The sequence below is a fragment of the Micromys minutus genome (assembly GCF_963924665.1).
Source record: "Micromys minutus genome assembly, chromosome: 12".
Taxonomy (NCBI): Eukaryota; Metazoa; Chordata; class Mammalia; order Rodentia; family Muridae; genus Micromys; species Micromys minutus.
Window position 1 is genome coordinate 37,593,934 of NC_137981.1, and position 19,889 is coordinate 37,613,822.

General features: G+C 42.0%; 1 protein-coding gene and 1 pseudogene across 6 annotated transcripts in view; one reads left to right on the plus strand and one right to left on the minus strand.

Annotated features, from left to right (window-relative positions):
* The window catches only part of LOC308427842 (putative protein MSS51 homolog, mitochondrial), a 41,544-nt gene extending 24,638 nt beyond the window's left edge, over positions 1 to 16,906 (plus strand). For 4 of the 5 annotated variants that reach the window (XM_080926088.1, XM_080926089.1, XM_080926090.1 and 1 more), the window contains 10 exons: positions 794 to 858; positions 1,263 to 1,328; positions 6,773 to 6,875; positions 7,017 to 7,111; positions 10,405 to 10,518; positions 10,703 to 10,873; positions 12,864 to 13,034; positions 13,114 to 13,189; positions 14,772 to 14,884; positions 16,458 to 16,906. In XM_080926088.1, coding sequence (XP_080782214.1) covers positions 794 to 858; positions 1,263 to 1,328; positions 6,773 to 6,875; positions 7,017 to 7,111; positions 10,405 to 10,518; positions 10,703 to 10,873; positions 12,864 to 13,034; positions 13,114 to 13,189; positions 14,772 to 14,884; positions 16,458 to 16,580 — 1,097 coding nt within the window. In that variant the 3' untranslated portion in view covers positions 16,581 to 16,906. The remainder of the gene's footprint in view (positions 1 to 793; positions 859 to 1,262; positions 1,329 to 6,772; positions 6,876 to 7,016; positions 7,112 to 10,404; positions 10,519 to 10,702; positions 10,874 to 12,863; positions 13,035 to 13,113; positions 13,190 to 14,771; positions 14,885 to 16,457) is intronic. The other variant, XM_080926091.1, reaches the window with a different exon arrangement.
* Positions 3,872 to 4,781, minus strand: LOC308427994 (aurora kinase A-like; annotated as a pseudogene). The gene is made up of 2 exons: positions 4,751 to 4,781; positions 3,872 to 4,531 (listed from the first exon to the last, which is right to left on the minus strand). The product of its transcript is annotated as an aurora kinase A-like (transcript).
* Positions 16,907 to 19,889: the final 2,983 nt, after the last annotated feature.

The window sequence follows — 19,889 nt, forward strand, 5'->3', positions numbered from 1 at the left end:
TTAGTGACTCACATGAATGGATGAATGAGATTCCCACTGTCCCTACCTATTATCCATAGAAACCACAGCCAAAGGAACGGGCTTGGCTAATAAACAAAGAAACTAACACTCATACACAGAACATGAAATTAGGTATTAAGTTACATGTTTTTAAAAATTTGAAAAACGAAAGATCATCCTATGAAGATTATGGGGTTGGGAAGAGGTTTATTTCTTTGCTTGTTTTGAGGCAGGGTCTCACTCTGTAACCCATGCTGTCCTGGAATGGTTTTTGTAGAATGGTCTGGTATTGACTCAACAGAGATCCACCTGCCTTTCTCCAGAGGGCTGAAATTAAAGGCATGCAGTGCCACACCCAGCCAAGATAAGAAATTCTGAGAGACTGTGTGAGCTGTCATTGTCATCCCTATTCTTGAGAGAAAACCACAGCGAAGTCATAAAAACTAGCAGGTTCCTTTGGTTAGTTGGAGACAACCAGGAAGTGTCTGGGATTCACAGTGTGAGCCACTGAGCCTGAGGAAGAGGCTTAGAGGCACTGTGGAAGAAGAATGAAAGGGATTGATGTATATGACATCAAAACAGAGCATGGTTGTTTGGAGGGGCACAGGGACAAATGTGGGGACACAGATGTAAACAGAAAACAATGACTACATGTACAGAAGGCTGTACCGAAACCCACTGTTCTGTACCTTAAAATGTCGCTTCCCCCAGTGGTAGCACAGCATGGATGTGCCTGTGCTCAGTATAAATGGTTTGCTGTGGCCTATGTTTGTTGTTTGCTTTCAACATACAGGTGGCTTTCCTGGAGGACAGATGCCTTCGCAGTACCCTGGAGGACAAGCTCCCTACCCTGGCCAGGTACTTCTGCTTCTTCTCCTTGTGCATATCTTACCTCTACCCTTAGATTTGGTGTGAGTACCTGGGACTCATAATGTCAAGGGACAATGCCACTCTCGTGAAGCAGAGGAAATAATCTGTCACACTAATGGGAGACAAACTTTGCTCTTGATTGACCCTGGTGTCTTTAGCCCATCTGCTAAGACACTGTTAAGCAGTGGTAAATTTGGTAAGAGCAGCCTCCATCTGTCTCATGGGTGGTGATGCTGTCCTTCATCCCATCGAGTGCACGCATGCCCGCTGCATTGGTTGTATCCTCTCTGCCTTTAGTAATTACAGCTTGGGTGGTGGGCGGTCTGTATGTCTCAGACTTATGAAGGTAGTTTTCTCTGTCCGCCCTTTATAACTTTCTGCTCTCCTTTCAGATCGATACAGAATCCTTTTCTTCCTATCCTGCTTTCTCCCCTGTCTCTGTGGATTATAGTGGTGATGTGAGTAAGGACTGTTTACTAATCCTTATCCTAGCTCCTCCATCTATGCCAGCATTTGTTCCTGGAACTCACTGTGTAGACCTGGCTGGCCTTGAATTTAGAATGATCCCCTGCCTGCCTCTACCTCTTGAGTACAGGGATTAAAGGTGTGATTTCTATTGTTACACTTACTAGGGTTGTATCTTTATTTCCAGTCAATGCTTGGCAGAACTTTAAACATGGCAGCTAGTTAAATCTACTGAACTGATTTCTCAGTAACCCTCTAAGGTTTTCCATATTTGAAATCCTCTTCCTACCTCTCTCTCTATAGGTCTCCATCTTCACTCTATTTTACAAATTGCTGTTTTGTTGTTGTTGTTGGTGTTTTTGTTTTTTTGTCCTGTGCAAAATACAAGAACAAGGCTGCTAATCTTGGATCCTTCCCTTTATCTTGACTTTTAAAATTACTTCTGTGTAATGGAGAGCAAAAGAGAGGGGAGGGGGCAAGCAGCTCCTTCTGTAGTGAGTCAGGCGCATATGGCCATTGCCAGGTAACTGTGGGGCGGAGCTTAGACAAACTCCTAACATACAGTTTTTCTGACCAGCAGAACCGTAGAGAGAGTCCTCTAAAACCACAGTTAATTGCTTTTAGCCCTTTTTTAGATTACTCATTTTATAAATCTATTGTGAAAGAGAATTTTGATTGCAATTTAAGCATGCATGCATGTGTATATTCCTGTATATGTTCATGTATGTGTTCATATGTGCAAGCACATGTGTGAACACAGCTGCCATAGTATATGTGGAGGTCAGAGTAGATCCTGTAGTGATTGGTTCTCTCCTTCTACAGTGTGAGTGCCCAGGAATGAACTCAGGTTGTCAATCTTAGCAATAAGCACCTTTACCCAATGAGCCATTTAGCTTACTTGTCTCTGAATTATTATAGCACGTGAAGTAATGGACTTCATTATAATCTTTATAAACAACGTACATACACATGCCCGTGTGTGTATTTTACATCTTACATGTTCCCTTCCTTCCTTGTCCCTGTCCCTGTTCCTCTCCTGATGATCCCTTTCCTTCTCCCACACAACCCTCTTTTGCTTCCATGCCTCATAGATTCTGTTATCTCTGCTTCTCCCAACACCCTCCTTTAAGTTCTCTTTATTCACATCTCCTTCTCCATTAAGGGATTTTGATGTTCCCTTACAGAGTGTAGCAGATGGGATTGTCACACATACTTCTTTTGGTTGATTTTGCCCACCCCATGCCTGTTTCCTGTGCCCCCACTGCCCACCCCTCGCTCTCATAGTTTCTCTTTTCCATCTCAGGGGCTTCTTTCTACTTCCTGGTAGAGGTTCTCATATGATTAATATGTTGGGAATATCTTTTTATACTGCAGTATTTATTACAAATAGAATAATTTTAATTTTTATTTACTATGAAAATATTTGTTCTCTGTTTGCATTTCTGGCTTAGACATTAGTGGGGAGTAACTGCTAAGCTCTTTTAATAAAACAAAATATTAAGGTAATAATATATAAGCGGGAGGAATTGCTAACAATAAAAACATTTCCTTGGGGCTAGAAGGCTTGCCTAAGTGGATTATACTCTCTGTCTTATACAAAGCCTGGATTCAATTCCCAACACTGTCAGAGGTTTTCTTGCTAGCTACTGAACTGTTCACATTCCCTTTTTTTTGTTTGTTTTGTTTTTTATTTTTAAAAGGTTTATGTACTTTATTTAATGTGTGAGAGTTTTGCCCGCAGGTGTGTATGGGCACCATGTGAAAACCTGGTGCCCGCTGAGGTCAGTCAGATTCTCTGGAGAGTATGATGGAAACTGAACCTGGCACCTCTGTAAAAGCAACAAGTTTCAGATAGATGTTATACATACCGTTATATACTTAACAAGTTTACATACGTGATAGAACTCAACATACAAAATAGCCTTTAACATCCAGAAACACCTGAGTTCAGGTCCCAAGACAGAGGCCATGCACAGGCTCCATAACTGTGGTTGAGGATCCGAATCCCACGTGGGCTTCAGAAGGCTGACAGCAGGAGGGCCCTGATTGGGTGTCACGAAAGAAAAACAAAGTCTGTACAAGTCTTTATTTTGACACTTAAAAGATTACATATCCATTCCAGCAACTTTCCCAGGCCTGGCAACCCAGTAAGTTACACACACCCCCTTACACTTGAAGGCTACCACACAGGTGATCACTGGTAACTTTCCCACAGTGAGACCCCCAGAAGGACATCTTAGGGCATAGGCTGGGGGACAGTGGCTGTGGAACCTTCAGATTACTAAATCTGAAAAGCATCATGGTTCTTGGGGACTGGGCAACAGGATGCAAGGCCAAGAACTCATTGCTCAGCAAGGCCCCTGAGAGCAGCGATGGTGGTTCAGGCAGCTTCAATGGGGTGTTTCTCACAGTTGCACAGTGCCCATGGCTCCCGATTCCCTAAGGTGATTTGTGAGTTGGCTCTTTGCTATTGTGGCCAGTTGAAGGTTTTGAGGATTTTTCTTTGATCCAAGGGTGTTCAAGGACTCTGCCAGTGTCAGCCTTGGCTTGAGTTGTGTTTTAACAGTCTTGAAATGAGGTCCCTGGCTTCCCCTGCCACAGAGTCAGGGAATGTGAATTCAACCTGTGATCTCCTTCTATAGGTCTCCTGGTGAGTGTGTGCCTCAAAAGGAGGCATCCCCATTAGGAACTCATAGCAGAGAGAACCTAGGCTCCAGAGGTCCACCTTCATCATGCATCCAACCGCCAATCATTTCCAGGGGCAGGTAGTTCAGGGTGCCACACAGTGTGGTTCTCCTGGAAGATATAACATGTACAGACTATCTCAAGTCTGCCATCTTCAACTCCCCATTTGACCCAAGCAGCAGGTTCCTGGCTTAATGTCCCTGTGGATGACTCTTTGAATGGCAGTGGGACAGAGCATTTGCCAGCTCATGATGTAAGTGATGCTCCTCAAACTTGGAGAGTTTTTGAAGCTCTCTATAGACTGTTCCAAGAAGCGCCTATTCTAGAATTCGATAAACTCTGGTGGAGTCATGGAAATACCCATCCAGCCTGAGGATGTTGGGGTGCCGCAGGTGGGACTGGATCTCCACACCCACCTTCTCCAGCTGTATTTTAAACAGCACCTTCAGAGCCAGGATGAACATGCTTTGCTTCTCTCTCACCAGATAGTCATTTCCAAACTTCCCTTTTCCTAGTTAGGCAGTCAATGTCAAAAATCTTCCAAAATCCACTGCTTTTCTTTTTTTTTTTTTTTTTTTTTGAGTCTTCAGGTTTCTGTATGGATGCCTGCTCCTTTTCAGAATTGTTTCCCAAGGCTGCAGGCTGTGACTGCTCATTCTGGGGTCACTCAGCCGGGACACAGGTTAAGGAACCCTGGCAGCTGGCAAATGCTTTAGCACTGGCTTCTGACCTGTGACAAGTTTGTGTTTGTGGTGGGACATGCTGGGAGTTGGAAGGACACAGGATCCGCTGGGCCTGGCCACTGATAGCTGATCCTAGGTTCTGAGAAGGAATCTGCTCGGTCACCAAGACTTGTTTCAGACCAAAGGGAACTGTGGTCTTAACAGGCCTGGAGACCGAAGCCTCCAAGTGATCCTGATAGCTCTAAGTGCTTCTGTCCACTGAGCCTCTCCAGCCTTTTTTCTTATCTTTAATTAAGAAATTTAAATTTTAGTGTTTTGAAACAGTATCTCACTCTGTAACCCTGGCTGTCCTGGAACTCAGTATAAATGTCAGACTGGCCTTGAATTCACAGAGATCTTCCTGCCTCTACATAGGTGGTAGGGAATTTGTTAGTAATTTGAAATTATATTGATTACATGTTAAATAATATTTTGACATAGCAGGTTAAATAGAACATTACATCTAAAAGCAAACAAGCAAAACCCTGTCACAAGTGTTGTCTTCATTCCTCTAAGCCTTGGCTTGAGCATTTTCAGAGAGCAGTTGGTCCCCGAGACACAGTCAGTGGTAATGCCAGGTGTGTGCAGAGCCCTAGGTTAATCCTTAGAACCTCAAACAAGCAAACAGATGAATTTACAACATTGTATTTGAAATTTTTAATTTTGAAGTCAGACTTACAAAATTGCAGTAAAACTACACATACTTTCTAGATTCTCTACATGTTATCTTCCAACAAAAACACAATGTGATGATCAACATCAGGAAGTTAAATTAGTGTAGCACTATTACCTAACCTTCAGACCCTTTTCAGATTTTAATAAGTGTTCCAGTATAGTCCTTTTGCCTCAAAAAATGAAACCCAGGATGGAACATTGAATTATTGTCCTGTCTCGTGGGTCCTCTTTGAAAGGTCCTCAGTCTTCTTCGTTTATGACCTGGGCACTTTGAAGAGCACTACAAGTATTTCTTGGTTTGGGTATATCTGATCTTTCCTCGTGTTTAAATTCAGGTCAGGCTGCTTTGGCAGGCATCCAACAGAAATGAGTTTTCTCCAGCACATGTGTCTGAAGGCACTTCCTGTTGGCCTATTCCGTCATTTGTTCAGGATGGTGCCTGACTAGTTTCTATACAGTAACATTGCAGACTGTGCAGATGTCCTGTCTCTCAGCATACCTTTGCCCTCTGATTTTTAGCACATTTATAATACTTGTGTAAAATTGTTTATTACTATGAAAAATTATTTTTATTGTCATGTAGATTTATGCTGGCAAAATATTCTCTGCTGATTCTGATTTGCTTCTCCCTCCTTTTTATGGCCTGGGGATTGAACCCTGGGCCTCGCTCACACTTGCTAGTGTGCCACCACTAAGCTACAACCCCAGCCTTTCTTTTCTGCTTATTTTAAATATAACTATGAAGCATATTGTTCCCCCCTCACTTCCGCTTTGTGCTTTTCTCACCATCATACAAAATGTTTACTTCATATCTTGGCAAACAAATAGACCCCATATGGGAAATGGAGAGAGATTACCCGTTGCTAGTGTGAAAATCTACTTGGGCGCTCACGACTACACCATTAATGCTGTTTTATTCTCAGCTTCAAATCACATACTTTCACTCTTCTCTTCTTTCATTTACTTTAATTTTTTTATTTTTTTTTTCTCTCATATATTACATCCCGGCTGCAGTTTCCCCTTCCTCCCCTTCACCCTATCATCTCTTGTTGTTCGGGGGTCAATCTCTTATCTCTCCTTTCCTGTCAAGGAAGCTAAGGAATAAGAAGGTTGTAACTTTAACCTCATGAGTTTGACTTCCTGTCTCATGCAAGTTTGCTGCGTGGCTGTCTGTTAGCAGGAAACAAGTGTGTTTGGAAGGGGGCTGGACCTGCCTGTTCAAAATGAGGCCTGGCAACACATCTCCTATCCTTGCACTAAAACTCTTGTATACAGATGATAACTGGATAAAGTTTTCATGTTTTCCTTATTGTCCAAGCAAAATCCTTACTTGAACTTACACCCTTTGTTACCAGCCTATTTCGATGACTCCGAGCACCCAAGGAACAATCTGCCCAGCCTCCAACTTTGATGCCATGAGAGATGCAGAAATTCTCCGCAAAGCAATGAAGGGGTTTGGTAAGGAAAATGGATTGTCTTCTCACACCTGTAAGGAAAGTCTGTGTCATAAACAAGAGTCCTTTGTCAGCTCCCACCTCCGTGTCATCTGCTGCCCTGGAAGAATTTTCATCCTAATTTAAATATCTATGACTCTTCCAGGGACAGACGAGCAAGCAATTGTGGATGTTGTGTCTAGACGTTCCAGTGACCAGAGGCAACAAATTAAAGGAGCTTTTAAGACCATGTATGGCAAGGTATGCGTTTTCCCCTTTTGTGAGAACTGCAGGGTCTACCAGGCCTGCATTCATGTCAGATTGGACCCTGGATTTTTTACTAATCCTTTGGGGGAATGGGTAGATAAACAGACTTCATGGGCTCCAGTGTAGTCCTGGCTACCTTCCTAGCAGTGTACCCCAAATACTTGCTGTTTCTCCTGGCCATGTGCTCATGGTCCATCTCTCCTTGTGGCACCTTCTCTCAATTCTCCTTCCCCCTCTCTTCAACACCCCCCCCCAACCAGATAACTCAAATTCCACCTACATCTAATCCCTCCAGTAACTGGCTGTAGCCAGTTCTATTTATCTATAAATCTAATTTATTTAAATTAAGGAACAAGGCTTGTGCAACGAAGGCTTTTAAAGGTAGGCCTAGACCTTCCTGGTACAGAACTTAGCATTACAACATAGCAACAGACCAAACCTCAACACTTCCAGTGTTAGTATCTCTTCAAAACCTTTTTTACTTGAGAGCAGTCCCTCTTCCCACTTCATACTGCATCTTTTATGTGCTGGTTTCAGGAACCAGTAGATAGGATCCCATCAAGATCTGCTCCTTACACAGACCCTGTTTCTTCTCACCTATTCGTGGTCTTCCACTGTTTTCTTCCCTTGGAACGTGTCTCATGGTATATTCTGTGGAAATGGTCCTTTTTTTTTTTTTTAAGATTTATTTATTATATATAAGTTCACTGTAGCTGTCTTCAGACAGACCAGAAGAGGACATCAGATCTCATTACAGATGGTTGTGAGCCACCATGTGGTTGCTGGGATTTGAACTCAGGACCTTTAGAAGAGCAGTCAGTGCTCTTAACCGCTGAGCCATCTCTCCAGCCCCCTTTCTCGCTTATTTATTTATTCTTTCTCTGTGGATATGGATGGATGGCTAGATGCCATGTATATAGTGGATATGTACATGCCACTTTGCACATGGGTAAGTATTGCTGGAATGGGTTCTTTCCGTGTGGGAAGGTACGCCTGGAACTGAATAGAGACCATGGAGGAGTGTTGCTTACTGGCCTGCTCCCCACATCTTGCCTAATTTGTGCTCATATACAACCCAGGACCACCTGCGCAGCGGCAGTAGCATCTGAAGTGAGCCATCCTGTATTCATTAATAAATAGTGAATCAAGAAAATGCCTTCCAGGCTTAGCTACAGGCCAGTCTGATGGAAGCATTGTCTCAATTGAGGTTCTTCTTTTCAGATAACCCCTGTGCACATACCAAGATGACAAAAAAAGTAGCCAGATACATACTTAGCCCTGTTTCTTGATTGATTATGCAACAGAAAACCAAGAGGCCCCTCTTGTAAAGCGCTGAGCGTGGTGGTGAACACTTACAGTTCTAGCACATGTGGCTGAGACAGGGAGAGAACGAGGAGTTCTGTACTAGCCTGGTTTACATTGTGAGACCCTACTTCATAAAAATACTATAGATGATTGCACTGTTGAGAACTTCCTCTGTTCTTGGTGTGTTTTCTAGCTATCTTAAGTAACTGTCTTCTTCCTCTTTGCTTGTTCATTTTCCTGTATTCTTTACGGTATGAACTAGAAGCTTTCTTTGAGCTTCCTAGCCCCCTTTAAAAGTCACCTGGCGTTTCTGTGTTACATACTTGGTGCTTGTCTTAGTTACTTTTTGTTGTTGTGAAGAGTTACCATGGGACTTACAGTTTCAGAGGGTTAGTCTATGACAGTCATAGTGGGGAACACGGCAGCAGGCATGTAGGCATGGCGCTGGAGCAGTGGCTGAGAGCTCACAGCTTATCTGAAAGTTGGAGGCAGAAAGAAAGTAATATGCCTGGTGTAAGCTTTTGAAACCATATGACAGAGCTCCTCCCACAAGGCCACATCTACTAATCCTTTCCAAACAGTTCTACCGACTGAGGATGAAGCATTCAATCATATGATGAGCCTATGGGGCCATTATTCAAAGAACTCAAGGCTATGTTGAAGAACTTTTGTTGGGGGTTTTCTTCTCCACTCTTTCCCATTTAGCTCTCAAGACAACAACACAGAAACATCAGAGTTTATTAACAAGCTACTAACCTAGACTGGACAGTTCTGAGACTATTAAAACCCAAGTAGTCTATTAGTAACCAGATAACTGCCCCATTACTCGCCAACTGAGTCTTGTTCTGTTTCATGTGTTCTCACTGCAACCTTCTTTGTTGACATGCTCATGGTCTAACCTGCTTCATAGCAACCTTCCCCACTCCTTCCCCTCCTCTTTCTCCTCCTCTTCTCTCCTTCTCATTCTCCTTCTCTCTCCTCTCTCCTTCCTTCTGGGCCCCCTCCCCCAGTTTGATCTCAAGTTTTCATATCCTCTGCCCAGCCATGGGCTCTAGCCTTTTATTAACTGATCAGAGATTATTGGGGAGCATTCTTTACAGCACATTGGTTAATACAGTGCGCCAAGATTAGGCTGTAGACAGGACAGGGGCACAGAGCTCAGCTTCTGAATATACAGCGCACAAGACTAACACTAATAGTGCTAGAATACAGTTTTCTTTTTAGATGTTTGTCCTCTCAGTAAGATCAAGACAATATGATTTCTACTTCTTTATAGAGCCAAAAACTAGTTTCTTATACAAAGTAAATATCTGCTTACTTTACATTCATTTATTTTTATGCAGGTGGCTAGATATGAGTATGGGTGTGTGCATGATGTCATACATGTATGGAGGTCAGGGGTTGGTTCTCTCTTTCCACCATGTGCACCCCAGGGGTTGAACCCACTGACAAGTATCTTTTACCTGCTCAGCACCTTACCATCCCTCATTTTGTTATTTTGAACTATTATTTTTCTAGCCAGACCTTCTGTCTTTGTATGTGGTACGGTTGAAAAACTGCAGCAAGGATTCGTGTTTATAGACAAAATGAATTCACCACTGAATTTCATAGATTCATTCATTCCTTTGTGTAACACATTCAGATTTGAAAGTTTAACTTCCATAGTGCCAATTTCACTTAGCTTTTCTATATTTTCCTTGAAAGATTTCAGTGAGGAGCTGAAGATGTGGCTCAATGGTCAAGAGCACTGACTGCTCTTCCAGAGGACCAACGATCTGTTCCCTGCACCCACATAGCAGCTCACTACCCATTGTAACTCCAGTTTCAGGGACTCCAGTGCCCTCTTCTGGCTCCCATGGTCATTGTAGACATGTGGACAAAACAGACGAACACATAAAAAAATCTTTAAATTATTTTTTGTAAATGATTTATGTGAAATAAGACACAGAAATCCTATAAACTTCTCATATGTTATTAAACAGGATTTAATTAAAGATCTCAAGTCAGAGTTAAGTGGAAATATGGAAGAATTAATCCTTGCCCTGTTCATGCCTTCTACCTACTATGATGCCTGGAGTTTACGGAAGGCAATGCAGGTACGCCATCTTGTTTTTTATGATCATTCTGTATTGCTTAATATATGTAGCCTCACAAAGTTTGATAGTTCCCAATTTGCAGTGGTAGATAAGGCAAATTGTTTTGTGTCATTGGGAACAGAGCTTTATTGTCTCCAGAGAACTTCCTTTGCTTCTGTGTAATTCTCCTTGTTGTTTCTTATAGGGAGCAGGAACTCAAGAATGTGTATTGATAGAGATTTTGTGCACAAGAACAAACCAAGAAATTCGAGACATTGTTAGATGTTATCTCTTAGAATTTGGACGGAACCTTGAGGACGACATTAGGTCAGATACCTCAGGACACTTTGAACGTCTCCTCGTGTCCATGTGCCAGGTGAGTATAGTGTTAGTGGCTGTTAGTGACGGGAACATACATTATTAGTAGTTAGCTCCTTGGATTCTTGCTGTCTTTGTGGAACAACACAGAACACAGTGGACAGATTTCTTCTAGTTATTACCGAGACTGGGTTCTGTACATCTGGCTTTTGTAAGGAATAGGAAAATAACTGCTTTTAGATTTCATAAAATCAGAACCTTCCTGAGGCTCTGTGGCAGAAATGAAGGTGAGATCTGTGACAGTTCAGCAGTGTCATGTCAGCTAATGTGGGTCACAGTGCAAGTGCCCAGAGGGTGTCACAGCCATAGGCGGAGAGGCAGGAACACAGGAGAGTACTGCAGTTGGTGTGACTGAGCTTTCCCATGTGGCCCCAGTTCCTGAATAAGGAAAGCTTAATTATTTATGAATAAATGTGTAGGCCATAAATGAGCTTGTTCCCAACTAGCTTATAACTTATATAACCCATTAAACTATTCTGTGTCTGCCACATGGCTGGTTACATCTCCTCGGTTTCATATGTCTGTCTCTCAGAGTCTGGGTGGCAAATCTTTTTCTCTCACCTCACTCTCCTCAGAGTTTCTATCTCTCTACCAGCACTCCCCTACCCCACCCCCATTAGCCCTGCCTTTTGCTAATAGGCCATCAGCTTTTTATTGACAGGTGTTGCTTCCACACAGTACACAAGACATTCTCTCTGCAGTTGACATCTACCTTACTATTCCCCAGGTATGCAGAGAGGGGACAGGAAATACTCCAAGAGGGTATTTGGAATAGTATTCATAACAGGAAGATGAGGTTGATGTACTTGACAGACACACAAAAGACTAACACACTGGTTTGAGTATTAGGAGTTCCTGGCTTCCTGCTTGTGTACAACAGGATCTCAGGGGATCTAAAAGTGGAGGAGGGGCTCTGAGGAGCCATGGAAAGAGTTACAGAAAGTATACAAGGTGTGTAGTGAGTATGGGATAGTGTGCAAAGGCTGGAGCTACAGGAATGAGAAAAGGAAAATGTTGGAGAGACTGAATTTGCCTTGAACACCAAAGTGGAAGAGGAGTTAGGATTCGAGAATGGAAGAGGGGCACAGGCAGAGCCACTAAGTGCAAAGCAGAGTCTCAGTTGGGTTGTCTTTTTGCAGTGTCCGTGACCCATCTGAACGTTTCTAGGGTGGGAAAGGAGAAGTCACTTATTTGTGTTTTCAAGAGAATGTTAGGGTTGCGGGCCTGGTCTCTGAGCTTCAGCCCACTTTTGAACACATTTTCCTGTGCCGTGTTCAGTTACCTGTTTGGAATATGACTATACCCTTCCTCATGCTCCTCAAAAGAGACGTACATCTCTAGCGTTAAGAAGCGTCTTCCTGTTTTGTTCCTCAGATGGGCACTAGGACTTGCTCTCTTCCAAACCCTCATATGTCATTTTACCAAGTCTTCATGGTCAGTTCATATTATGCTTGTCTGTTTTTGGTTTCTTTTGTTTCTGTTCTTGGGATTGAATCTAGGGGTTCATTCGTGCAAGGCAAACTGCCTACCACTGAGCTATATTCTCAGCCCTCATAAGAAATATGTGTATAATAACAGTATACTTGGGTCTGAAATCTTTCATAGTCCCTTAGACTCCGGCGTCCTGTAATTTAACATAATGCCTGGTACACAGCAAGTGCTTGCTCTTTTACAGTCTTATAGGAATGGGTCTCTACAGAGTGTTTTGATCTCAGATCCCAGCTGAAGAGAATTATTTGAGAGATAGTTTATACTCCCTTCCTCATTAAAGACATCTCGTAATTTAGCACTCAAAGCTCTGAAACCCTCACTTCAGCCTTTCTAAACCATGACTGTATATTCCAAAGTCCAAAACAAAGTGTAATGGAATAGTGATTTGGAAAGGCGGGGCATGCTTGGCAGACTTGATGTCATTCACGTTTGATAAATCCCAAAGGGACTAGACTGGGGAAAGAGGCTCACCTCTAATTCCTGCCTTCCTCTTGCAGGGAAACCGTGATGAGAGCCAGAGTGTAAACCACCAGATGGCTCAGGATGATGCCCAGCGTCTCTATCAGGCTGGGGAGGGGAGGCTAGGAACAGATGAATCCTGTTTCAACATGATCCTCGCCACAAGAAGCTTCCCTCAGCTGAAAGCCACCATGGAGGCTTACTCCAGGGTACATCTTAACTTTTCTGAAGATGCGGTCTTTATTTTAAGATTTGAAAATGCTTAGCTCTGTAATTTTTTGTTTGCAGATGGCTAATCGAGATTTGCTAAGCAGTGTAAGCCGAGAATTTTCTGGATACGTTGAAAGGGGTTTGAAGACCATATGTAAGACACTTCTGTACTCTACCTTGTTTTGTTTTTCACTGAATGATCACTGTTACTATAGTCTCCCCAGAATCTGTTCAGGCAGAAACTAAGTGAACCCTATACTTTTGTATAAGATTCTATGAGTGATTGATGTTGTGACCAAAAGGATTGTTTGTGTAAGGTGATTTGGCTTTCATGTGTAAATCTTTGTTGAGTACTGCAAGAAGGACCCGGTATATTATAGACCTTTTAATGAATGAGAAAGCCCTAAGGAACTAACAGTACTACCACAAATCGGCTCTTTTCTTTTCTTACATAATTAATTTACTTATTTATTTAAAGAATTATTTATTTATTTTATGTAGATGAGTACACTGTAGCTGTCCTCAGACATACCAGAAGAGGGCATCAGATCCCATTACAGATGGTTGTGGGAATTGAACTCAGGACCTCTGGAAGAGCAGTCAGCGCTCTTACCCACTGAGCCATCCCTCCAGCCCAATTTACTTATTTATTGAGACAGGATGTCATACTCTAGATCTCAAATTCATAAAGATCCACCTGCCTCTGCCTCCTAAGTGCTGGGATTAACCACATGCACCTCCATGTATGTAGCACACAAAGCACCATTTTGAGCCCTCAGAACATACCATACAATCAATAAACACAGTGAAACTCTTTAATATGTTTCTGGTGATCTGACACCTAGACACGTGGGAGTTCTGTCCACAGATACTACAGGAATATGAGTATTGTCAGCACCTTGGTGGTAGCAGGGGAGTGCTTGCCATGGCACCGGAGGCACTGTAGTAACTGGGGCTAAAGTAACAACAGCTCACAGTGTGTACCCTCTGCCATCTGTAGGCACTCACTTTGCTAAGTAACTTTCCAGTGACTCAGATCCTGGACAATCTGTTTTCTTCTAAACGATATTCCTAGCTTTTTCCGTGAGTATGTGTATGGTGATGGGAACTGAACCTAGGACCTTGGGCAAGCTAATACTCTACCACTGAGTCATGTCCCCAGCCCCTAAATGGCACTCTTATATTTTCAAATTTAATTTTATTTACTGTGTGTGAGAGTGTGATATGTATGTTATGAACATATGCATGCCGTGGCACATGTGGAAACTAGAAGACATTTCATGGAGGTGATTCTTGCCTTCTAACTATAAGTGGATTTGGGGGATGAACTTCAGGCTACCAGATTTTTTGAAGTACTTTACCTGCTGAGTCCTCCTGCAGGCTCTCGAAATTATATTCTTCACGTGAATATTTCTGTCATTTCTTTTAGTAAGATGTTGCTTAATCTGGGGTATACTTCCTATAGATTTCCATTTTGGAAAGTGTAAAGAATCTACATGAGTTCGTCTATAAAAAGAAAATAACATTTGTTGGCTAGAGGGAATCCTCTAGAATTGAAAGTTGCCTATCTGATTCAGCTACAAAGATTAAGATATCCTGAGGAAAGATTATCAACACACTTTAGATTTCTGTTTAAAATAAAATAATCAAAAACAGGCTTACAGCGGTACATAAAGCCACAGAGGTAGCCTGGCTGGTAGACCAGTACTCCGTTCTAAAGCTTGTCTGCCTTGCAGTGCAGTGTGCCCTCAACCGTCCTGCCTTCTTTGCTGAGCAACTCTACTACTCCATGAAAGGCGCTGGAACAGATGACTCCACCCTGATCAGGATTGTGGTCACTCGAAGTGAGGTGAGGCAAGGGGACAGTTCTGTATTGGATTGTACTTAATTTTGAATGGTGATTTCCTCCTTGTTCTTGATTATGAAACCTTTAGGAAAGATATGCCCTCTGTGTGGGGATTTCAATATTAGAACAGACTCCTACCCTCAGGAAAGATAGCACTAAAGCTTTTATATTTGAGAAGGCCTGTGGAGAATATGGGTTTATGGGAAATTGCTAGTTTGTTTTCATTTTGTAAGGAAACTGAGGCCTCATTAAGAGTATCTAGGCTGGTGCCAAACTCTTGGGCTTCAGTGATCTCTTGCCTTGACTGTATAGTATCTAGGACTACAACCGGGCATCATTGTGTCTGGTTTGCTTATCTGTTGATTGATTTATGTAGTGCTGGAAATTAAACCAAGAAAACCAAAGTTAGCATCCTTATTAAATATAAAATAATATTTAAATTAATCAGTTTTTACTTTTACTTTTTGTTTGGGGGTGTTGGATTTCTGGGGGAGGTTGTTTTGTTTTGTTTTTCCAAGACAAGGTTTTTCTGTGTAGTCTTGGCTGTCCTAGAACTCACTTTATTGACCAGAGATTTGGCTGCCTCTGCATCCCTAGTGCTGGGATTAAAGACATGCACACCACATCCAGCTTTGCTTATATTTTTAATTGAAAGCATACATTATTAAATCTATGAGAGGGAGATTTGTTTTGGGGAGGGCAAACAATATGTGGGTTTTGTTTTGTTTGAGGTAGGGTTTCTTTACATAGCCATATAACGCAATGTGTAGACTGTCGCGGTAAATACGGTCATATTGTTGTATACTTGTCATGTCGTTAGAACTTTTTACATCTTGCAAAACTGAAAGTGTATACTTCTGAAACAGTCACCCTCTGCCCTCCTTGCCTCCTTTCTGTTCTGCATTGATGACATTAGGTTCCCCTGGTGAATGGAATCACACAGCATTGTTGAGACTGAATTCTTTCACTTAGTCTAGGCTTCATGGAGTTCATGGCTGCGTTGTATGTCGGAAGGTTCATTGTAGGCAGCATACCAAGCTACCGTATCCGTGCACGTCTGTGTGCACGCTTGTCTTGCTTCTGCCTCTGTTTTTAAAGAATGACACTGCTGTGCTCATGGTGTACACTAGTCCCTTCGAGTTCCTGCTACTTTGTTTGGGAATTAGGAAGAAATAGAGTTCTGAATGATACTGTGATTCTGTAGATCCTTTTTTAAATTACTGTTCTGTTTCCCACAGAAACTACCCCATATTATATTCCCATCAGGAGTCTACAAGTGTTGGCATCTTTACCAACACTCACTATATTATTAATTATATATAAAGCTGTCCTGTTATCAGATAACTATCATATTTTCAAATGCCTAATATTTGGGGAATAGCAGATGATATGTCACATCTCTCTAGTGCTTCTAGTGGCAAACAGGGTCCTCAGGGGTGACACCGGTACTAGTGTGAATGGAAATTTTGGAATGTTGGCCATTTGCTGTTTGTCCTTCCCCATTCTGATTATATTATTAAGCAAACAAATGCATTTTCTTTTAACAGATTTTTCTCTGCCCTGACATTTCTTACAGATTGACCTTGTTCAGATAAAACAGATGTTCGCCCAGATGTATCAGAAGACCCTAAGCTCAATGATCTCAAGTGACACGAGTGGAGATTACAGGAAGCTGCTCCTGGCCATTGTTGGCCAGTGAGGGGGATTTTTCTCCCCTTTAAGGAATGAAGCTCTCTTCGGGCCTATCCTTCCAAGCAATGAGACCTGCATGCAGCCATGTCAGACACCAACTGACCAGAGTAGATTTTTACTGAGGACTGTCAGGGGTGTGCTGGGTTTGCACATGTTACTGCCTTAATTCTAATGGGTTTTTTTTTTTTTTTCTTTCTCTATCCAATTTGTTTAAAAGCCATATCAATGACGTAGTAATGTAATATTTGTAAAGGTCCACTCTCACTGCTATTATTTTAATCCAGATTACAGCAGTCTCTGATGCAGTAAAAATAAACATGAATCTACAGCTACTGTCCCCACGTTCTCACTCTGAGTGGAGCCTTGGACCACTGAGCTGGATCTGCTTGGCCTAGCTGTTTCTCTATGACACAGTCAGCAAGCTGCCCCCTCCCAGGTGCCTCTCTGCCTGATGGGAACTTTGTTCACATTCCTCACAGCCTGGTAAAATCATGACACAACAATCAATAATTTATCAAACAGATTTATATGTGAAAATCTAAATCCCCAATACAACCAAATAAGCTTACAACCAGTTGACAAAGATAGAAACCACCCACCTTGATAAGACAAATTGACCTGTAGAAACCCTTGAAAATATTCATATCTACCTATCACCAGTTAAGACCACCTGGGTCTAAATCCTCTTTCGCCAGCTCCATGTTGATTCTCTTTTCTTCCTCCTCTCTCCCGCCTTACAAAATTTTGTCCCCGCCCCACTCTCTACTGTCCAATCGTGTATTGCCTTGACATCAACCTCTACATCTCTAATTCTATGTAATGTTAATGAGAGAATGAGTGAGAATGACGTTTGTTAAAACAAAATGGTGTTCTCGTTTGATTGCAGAATGGGATTTTTCAGTTCAGGAATAAGCCACAGTAACTCAGTTTCCTGGTACAAATGTAGTAAAACTCAGTCCCAGAAAGGACTGAAAGGCCATGTGGTGTTCAGCTAAAGGTTCTGGAAACTTCACTGGTGTTCTTCAGAGCCCTTTCCATCCCAAGCCCAGCTGTTTCCAGTTGTTAGTAATGAATACCACTGTGTGGTAGGAGTGCTTGTTGAACACCACACAGCTCTTGACAGTGGCATCCTGTGCAAGGCTGGCCCTCTAAGCCACTGAGACCCCAGATGTTACATTATCATGGTAACTAGAATGTTCCTGAGACCATCAGGAGCTTAACTGGAAGTACAGGAAAACTAACTACTGCTGCTGCTCTTCCTCCCTTCCCTCTTCTTCTCTCCCTCCTCCTCCTTTTCCACAGCCTAGGCCCATGAGTAACCTCATTACTTCTGTGTTTCTACCCAATGGATGAGGAAAAAAAGCAAGCACTATTCTCCATTATTATTATTTTTTTGAGTAGGCAATGTCTTTTATTGTTCCATCTGATACTCACTAACACCATTCTCGAAGAGCCTAGAAATGAAGATCTGTCACTCCGTTTATCAGGAATAAAACCAAATTAAAAAACCAAGTTTGGAAAAATGACCAAGAAATTCTTGTTCATCACCATTTCCATATCTAATGGTTCCTTCAAGATAAAAACATAACTCTTCCTTCCATGATAGATTTCCTACTGAGATTAAAGAAAAAAAAGTTTCTCATCCCTTCCCCAAATTGTCATTCATACTGGTAACAGAGCCAATCTCTGATATTTGTTAGCAGCTAAATATCACACTGCCTTTCATTCAGTACAGTCAGGGTCCAATGAAAGGGCACACTCATGGTCTAGGTGACAAATGGCAACTCAGTTGTTAGACTCTGTGTTAAAAGGACAGAAACATCAGCACTAACCAGTCAGTTCACTTTCCACCGCAGGAAGTTGTGTATCGTCTGCTGTTCTCCTGAGTCATCTGTTCCCATGATCTGTTCCTCTTGGGTTATAGGCTCCTCATCTGGAAGGCAGCGCTTGCCAATTGCCTCTTTAATCTGATTATTGGCTCCTTTAGGATCTAAATCTATAGACCAAGAGAAATTTATCAAGGCGAGATGAGTTTGACCCAACTTCTTGTAAACTTTTTCTATTAAGTAAATGAGGGGGCTGAAGAGATGGCTCAGCAGTTAAGAGCACTGACTGCTCTTCCAGAGGTCATGAGTTCAATTCCCAGCAACCACATGGTGGCTCACAACCATCTGTAATGAGATCTGATGCCCTCTTCTGGTGTGTCTGAAGATAGCTACAGTGTACTTATATACCTAAAATAAATCTTTTTAAAAATAACTATTTTATAAAATTAATGATCATAAGATAAACACATAATTTTTTTTTAAAAAGTATATGAGGGATTCTTTGGGGACAATCTGTTTCCGTTCTTCAAGTTCTTGTAAAGCAGACTTGTATTTTTCATTTGCAAATAAAACGGAGGCTTGTGAAATCTGCATAGAGGGTTCTTGGGATTGATAACAAAAACTGTGTCTTGGTAAGTGGTTTAGTGCTTGCCATACAGCAGCCTGGACAGGTTCCTGCAGCACCATCATTCATGAGGCTCAGACCCTGCTCCCCAACCCCCCCACCCCTTCCGACACTCCCACCCCACCTCCCGCCTCCCCATAGTGGCTCCAGCCTGGCCAGCCCAGACTCATTTAAACTCACTAACAACCACAGGGGATGGGGGAGGCCTAGTCACCATTCTACACTTAATTGCCACAAAGAAAATCACTTATAAAAGTCTCTGTTTCTATCCTTTAAAAACAGATTTTATGTGAACGAGCATTTGTCTGCATACATGTCTGCATCCAACCACTTGCATGCCTATTTTCCTGAGGAGGCCAAGAGGGGTGTTTTCTTTTACTAATAAAAACTGTATTTACTTAGAAGCATTCAGAATGTCAACACAACAGCCACTTTTTTTTTTTTTTTTTTTGCAATTACAGAGTGGTATTCAGTTAACAGAACAACAATTATCTTTGTATAAGCTGCATCAAAGACAACTGAAGATGAAAAAAAAAAATCCTCCAAATTAAAATCAAAAGAAAAACAGAAAACAAAACAAAAACAACCGAGCTACTGTCCCCATCCATATAACTAATTTGTGCTGTGCACCAACAAGAAGCTGCTTTGAATTTCCATGCCAATTTACAACCCCTAGCCTGTACTAGGCAAGGTTAGTGGCTATTGAAAATACCACCAGGACAGGGCTATCTAAAGACATATTCGGTAGTGTGTTAACTATACAAAAAAAAAAAAAAACTGTACAGTTTAAAAACAAATCTTACACAGCCTTACATTTCAAATTTTTCTTTAAAGGGAGTGAGTTGTGTAAAATGCTTTATAGACA